Source organism: Quercus lobata, chromosome 12 (assembly GCF_001633185.2).
Source record: "Quercus lobata isolate SW786 chromosome 12, ValleyOak3.0 Primary Assembly, whole genome shotgun sequence".
In the NCBI taxonomy this organism is placed as follows: domain Eukaryota; kingdom Viridiplantae; phylum Streptophyta; class Magnoliopsida; order Fagales; family Fagaceae; genus Quercus; species Quercus lobata.
Window position 1 is genome coordinate 15073808 of NC_044915.1, and position 6809 is coordinate 15080616.

The 6809-nt window shown below is 36.4% G+C and overlaps 1 protein-coding gene across 2 annotated transcripts; it reads right to left on the reverse strand.

Moving 5' to 3' along the window:
- Nucleotides 1-483: 483 nt before the first annotated feature.
- Nucleotides 484-6570, reverse strand: LOC115972370. Of its 2 annotated transcripts, none has more exons than XM_031092639.1 (2): nt 6352-6570; nt 484-2144 (listed from the first exon to the last, which is right to left on the reverse strand). In XM_031092639.1, the coding sequence occupies exon 2, from the start codon at nt 1967-1969 to the stop codon at nt 806-808; it is 1164 nt and encodes a 387-aa protein (XP_030948499.1). In that variant the 5' UTR covers nt 1970-2144; nt 6352-6570; the 3' UTR covers nt 484-805. The 2 variants fall into 2 exon arrangements, with proteins under 2 accessions (XP_030948499.1, XP_030948500.1); XM_031092640.1 differs by lacking the exon at nt 6352-6570 and adding an exon at nt 3324-3341.
- Between the last annotated feature and the right edge of the window lie 239 nt (nt 6571-6809).

Genomic DNA, 6809 nt, shown 5'->3' on the forward strand with positions numbered 1-6809 from the left:
ACTACACAGTTTTTTTTTTTTTTTTTTTATAAGTATTTCTGCAAAGTTGTATAATAATATGGAGGCGTGCGTAACCCAAACTTATAGAATCATTCTGTCAAATTTGGGCTTTACACGTAGTTTTGCAAATCTTACACTAAACTTCATGTTTTCTGCTCTTTGTGCTGCTCTTTACCTTCTGCCTTTACGCATACAACGCATTTATGCTGCATCCAGTACTGTGTAAATTTTGATCAAACAAATAATTCTAGAGAGCTCCTACGGTTATCATGAAAGCACCACCAAAAGATTCTGGCCGATGAATTCCATGAACTTCAAAATGAAGTCCGACCCCCTCCTGGATGTTAATTCAAAAGATAGGATAGACATAGCATGTCCATCATCATCATCATAGATATAATATCGTGATTCATTGCAAGAAACATAAATAAATCAAAACCATTAATTATTTACACAAAAAAAAAAAAAAAAAAATCAAAGATATAATTCTTCAATTCTTTTTCTTTTTTTGATAGGCAATCCAATTCTTCAAAAATTGTACATTATTTGATAATTCTTGGCAAGAGAAGATAAGTTAATTTTACCACATACCAAACTCTAAGATACAAAACTACAAGCAGTCATCCACAAGATTGTGAAGAAACGACATCAACATTAGAATCCAGATCTGACCAAGCAATGCTGTCTTCCTTTTGCATGTAATCGTGTAATCTACCCAACTAACAATACCTTCAAAATCCCCTTTCCCAGTCTCCTCAGCAACCTCATCCTCAAAACTACATACATTATTCTTCAATTCCAGGTTTTATGTCCAATCCAATCTTTTCAATGATTGTGAAGAAACATCACCATCAGAATCCAGCTCCCACCAAGACTTGCCATCCTCTTTTATATTATCATCAACTAGCCCACTAACATTTCCTTCAAAATCCACATTTTGGGTCTCCTCAACAACCTCATCCTCAAGATCATTTACCTTTTTCTCCACCTCAGGGTTATATGTCCACTCCAATCTCTTCAAAATGTCACGGTCCTTCCATTTCCCAACGACTGATTCTGCCTCCTTCTTAGCCTTCCCCATCAAAATTTCACTCCAAGAAAACCCCGCATCCGCAACCCTCTTCAAAGCCCCATCATTCATATCCCCCACAACAACCGTCTTCAAACATCGCAACTTCGCCTCCTTCAAAACATCCACAAAATCCGAATCATCTGACACAAGCACCATACACTCAACTCTCCTCCTATCCATCATATCCACCATATGATTCTTCAAAGCAACATCTGCAGCTTGTGGCTTATTTGACACAGTACGTACCCAAAACCCCGCCCGCTTTAACTCATCTGCCAAACAATACCCCACCTTCGGAGTCAAAACATCCCTCACAGCATTCTTATACTTCTCCATCTTCATGGAATACTTAGCTACTAACTTCACCCTCATCTTCCCCCTAGCTGACTCTATCTGATTCAATCTTTTTATCTGCTCACGCTCATGAATTTGCTTAAAATGATTTACAAACTTCTCATTTGAATAAAAATTCCTCCCACAAACCCGACAAAGATACGGCTCAACTGTCTTAATCACACCCCTATTCTCCAACTGATTCAATATTTTCCTCTCTTTTCTTTGCTCCCTAACAACTTGTGGAACATGGGTAAACGCATGATGATTCGCATATGCCACCATGTATCTAACAACCCCAAAAGATGCCATTGCTGCCTTTAGCTTGACAGCAGTGTTGTATGGTGGGAACGAGTTCGGAGGTTTATTGTCCAAATCCCAGAAAATTGCAACATTGTTTTTGGTAATTTTTGGTCTCAAGGGCAAGGATGGGTCCCAAGAATTGAAGCCCGGTTTTGATTCAAAGTGACAAAATCTACTCAACGACGTAAAAGGGTTAAGGATTTGTAACGTTTTGAGTTGAGTTGTGCAGAAAAGTTCACAGAATTTAAGTAACACAACCATAGGTAGAGCGTTCTCCGCAATGCAATCATAATCTAAAAAGTTAAAATAGAGAATATAGTCAAGAAAACACAAGTGGACCAATGAAAAGGAAATATGAACTGACTTTTACAAGAGTAGTTTATAGCCTCAAACTCCAACACACAAGCTGATTCACACCACTGCTGAATTATAGGATCTGCAACCATAAATTATTTTATAATTTAGTAATCTTTTTAAATAATGAAAAAATAAAAGCCCATCAAAAGATTCAAAACTGATTAGTGTAGTACCAATTCCAATATATTTTAAGCCATGCTAGCTTCCAAATGTATTGTGTATCACATCAACATTCCATCTACCACACATGTGAATTCTTTAATTACCTATGGTTTGAGTTGAGTTTTAATTTGTCGATATGTGGTTTAAAAAATGAACTTTACCCATTTTGGATCATATCCTTTACTACCCTTTAATATAAATCAAAAGAAAAGACAATTAAATCTCAGTGTAATAAAGTATATATTTAAAATATCAACCCAAGTGTCTTTCCTATACAACTAAATATCACAAGCAAACCAATTATATGTTTAAAAACAAATGAATGGTAGCAAAGATGATAAACAAATAATTGTCCTTAAAGCAAATCAATAATACTTTTAAGTTACTGCTTTTAAAGTTTGGTTTGTGACCAAGAAAAAAAAGTTCAAGCAAATGTTAACTTCATTTCAATCACTTAGAGAATTCCTGTCTTGAACATCCTTCTCTTTTCTTTTTTTCTTTTTTTCAATTAGCCTTTCCAATACATGTATTTATTTAGTCTAAAACATTTGCTTCTAGGTCAAGGCCTAAGTTCATCAACATTTCCATTAACATCTTGTGGCAATTTCTCTTAAATATAGCCAATATAGGCTTCAACAATAGAGACCATGTCACTCACATTTCTACACTAGATGGCTAGCCCTTTAAGAAAAAACAAAAGCCAACAAACAACCTATATGCATTAGATTTCCATACCCATAAGCTATTTTAGCACTCCAAATACTAAAAAACAAGTTGCGCTATATCATATAGGGTCCGTTTGGATTGAGCTTATTTTTGCTGAAACTGAAAACTAAAACTGAAAACACTGTAGCAAAATAATTTTTAAATATGTGAATAGTATCGTGGGACCCATTTTTAATGAAAAAGTTGCTGAAAAGTGGAATTTGTGGGTCTGTGAACAGTGCACGAATGCACTGTTCACAGTTGATTTAGTCAAAATGTGCGGCTAAAGTAAAAAAAAAAAAAAAAAATTCAGAAAACGCAGCTTGGATTCAGCGGAAAACGCTGAATCCAAACGGCCTCATAGTTTAACAAGTTATGCAATATAGTATACATAGCCGGAGTTGGAATCGTAGGTGGGAGGTTGCCAGAGTGGAAGGGGCAGCAGAAGGTGGCTAGGCTGCCATAGTTTGAGGAGTGTGAGGCAGAGAGAGAGAAGAGATCTAACACTCTGTTTGTGGTTCATAAAAGAATAGAATGAGTATATTATAAAGAATGGGGGAATACCATGAGAAGTAATGGAAATGAATCATTTTATAACAATATGACTATCATAAACCCTCAACAGCAGTAGATTACATCTTTTTTGGTTGGCATTATTAGATACATAAATCCAATTACTCTCGGTGTATATTAATGTGTCTGTAACAATAAGTTAGGGACAACATTTTCACTGCACAACAACAGTAAGAACATGAATCCCCTACCACTCTGGAAATCACTTTTAACATTGAAATCAAAATCCATATTTTCATGTATGGAAATCCATATAGTCTTTAAGTTCTACTTATTTTAATAAGTAATCCTTAAGATATATTACTCCTATCAAACTAAAGATAATGTTCTATTTTTTATTTACCATTAGACCAACAACCTATACATTGACGAGCATTGACATTAATTTTATCATTAGTCCTGGCGAGCTAAAAGTATTGAAAACTATATTTAAAATATTGAATCAATTCTTGAAATACAATAGGAGCAACTAAGAGCCCAAGATCAACTAGACTATGCCACAATATAAGAGATCCATATCACGCCAACCCTAGGAAAAAGTACATCTGCACAGCATCAGTGCATTTACTTAAAAAGCAACAATATAAAGGCCGGTTTCCTGAAATCTAATTAACTTTCTGATACACTCATCCATGCATCTAAAAAAATAACAAAAAAACAACTATAATTTGATATTTATTTGTCTTTGGTTTAGGAGCAAATCAATAAGGGCTCTGAAGAGAAGAAGACTAAGCTTCAACCTAAACTACTTGGAATACACGAGGCTTCGTCAGCATAAATCAAGTTCAGATTATATATTAACATGAAACTTTCACCAACGGACCTATTTCTTATCTTTGTTCACCATTCCTACACATGTGGCCAACAAAATTGAGAAGCTTCAAAGGGACTTCCTGTGGGGTGATTCTAAGATTCATTTATTGAGTTGGGATAAGGTTTGTTTGCCTATTGCTAATGGTGGTTTGGGTATTAGGAAACTGACCACTTTCAATAAAGCCTTACTAGGAAAGTGGCTTTGGCGTTTTGGGATTGAGGAGAATAGGCTTTGGAGGAGGGTGGTAGCTTTGAAATTTGGGGAAGAATGGGCGGGGTGGACCTCTAAGTTGGGAAGGGGTGTTCATGGGTGTGGTTTGTGGAGAAGTATCCGGATGGGTTGGGAAGTTTTTAACAAATATGTCCAGTATAAGGTGGGGGTGGGGGATAGAGTGAAATTTTGGTCAGATAGGTGGTGCGGAGATCTCCCTCTCCTTTCGGCTTTTCCAACCTTGTACAACTTTGCTGCAAACAAAGAGGCATCCGTAGAATCATCTCTGATATGTCAAGGAGCAGGGGATAGGAGAACTTGGGATGTTCGTTTCATTCGGGATCCTAATGATTGGGAGGTAGATGTGGTGGATGATTTCTTTCGATTCTTGGCTTCCTATGTTCCTTCTGTGACTAATGGTGATCGTTTGAGATGGATCTTGACAAAAAATGGAGATTTCACTAGCCGCTCATATTATCATAAGTTACATGGCTCTTCTTCCATTGCTTTTCCTTGGAAAGGTATTTGGAAGGTAAAGGCTCCTCGGCGTGTCTCTTTCTTTGTTTGGACAGCTGCTTGGAATAGGATCCTCACAGGAGATATCTTAAGTCTCAGGGGCTTTGATTTTGTTGACTGGTGCATTATGTGTCGTTGTTGCGGTGAGACAGTGGATCATTTGTTGTTACATTGTGGAAAGGCTTATCGGCTATGGTGTTTTGTCTTTAGGACTTTTGGGATTTCTTGGGTTCCCTCGCGTACGGTGCAAGATTGTCTGTTTAGTTGGTGGAATTGGTTGGGAAAGCATTCATCTAACATTTGGAATCTAGTTCCGCTTTGTTTGATGTGGTGCATTTGGAGGGAACGCAATCGGCGGACGTTTGAGGATCTGGATAGATCTGAAGACCAGCTGCTTGCTCTCTTCGCTGGTTCCCTTTTTGATTGGGCTAGGGCTTGGGGACTCACTTCTAGTGACTCTATTCCTTTTTTCCTTAGCTCTCTTTTTCTCTGTAATTAATGCTTTTTTGTTTTTCTTTTTGTTTCTTTTCATTTTTGTACTTTGTTTTGCTGGTGTTTTTTTTTGGCATCTAGCAGTTTTTTGAATATATTTTTCTTACCTATCAAAAAAAAAAAACTTTCACCAACGGACCTTGGTTTAGAAACCCAAGGAGGCAGGAATGAAGAAGCACTCAGTTGCAGTTCAATAGTTCCTCGAAAAACTGGTAAAACAATAGATATTATTGATCATGTTTAGTCTTTTATTTATTCTTTATATGTACAGTTTTTTTGCTATTCTCAATTCTTAGTAAATTCTTGGTGGTTTGGATTTTATTTTTACTGCTTCATTGAAAGTTAATATCAATTATTCATGTTCACCATGTTACATTTGTTAAACAAAGTTTCTGGGATCAAAACCAGTATCTGAAGCTAAAAAAACCAAAGTCCCATTCAAATTTGGGAGTTGGGAAGAAGCTTAATTTGTAATTTGAATAAAAATTGGGTTCCTTACGACAATTTATATATCCTATTTAGATTCCTGAACAGAATTTTTTTTATTAGTTAACAATTTTTTTTTTTTTTTGGTATTCTACTTTATCTACAAAAGTTTATATATCCTAAACAAAAGCCCACAAATTTTTCTGGGAAAGTACAACGCATAAAATAACTACGGAAGAGCAAGAAGACTCCATAGCTACACATTCCATTTTTGAATTTCAAGACAATAACAGTTTTGAAGGAAGAAGGGACATACAGACATGTAGGAAGCCATAAAATCACATAACAGGTGATAGTGCTGATTCAAGAAGGTTAAAAGAGAACTTACAGAATAGGAGATGGGTGGAGGCGGCGGCGGTGGCGGACTGTGTGAGACGCCGGCGGCGTGTGTGAGACGCCGGCGGCGTGTGTGAGACGCCGCGGCGGCGTGTGTGAGACACGGCGGAAGAGAAGCGAGGGAAGGCAAGAGAAAAGAGTAAGGGAAGGACTGTCAGTGTCTGTGTGTGGGGGTTCGAAATATACGGTTGCTCCTATCTACCCATAGCGTTTTTGTCTAAGGTTTCTTTCTCCAAAAAAAAAAAAAAAAAAAAATGTCTAATATTGTATTTTAAATGATCCCTAAAGTATAAAAAAATAATAAATAATAAAAATAAAAAAAGACCCCTAAAGTGAAAAATTGGCACTAACTTTTTTTAACATTTTTAATTGGAAAATGATAAAGCCACCGTCTGTCTTACAAATTTTTTAATAAATTAATAAATTACCAATGCGGTAGGTAAATATTAG

Bases quoted from the DNA above. Each gene is read 5' to 3' on its own strand.
- LOC115972370 (XM_031092639.1), bottom strand. From the start codon at position 1,969: ATGGTTGTGTTACTTAAATTCTGTGAACTTTTCTGCACAACTCAACTC.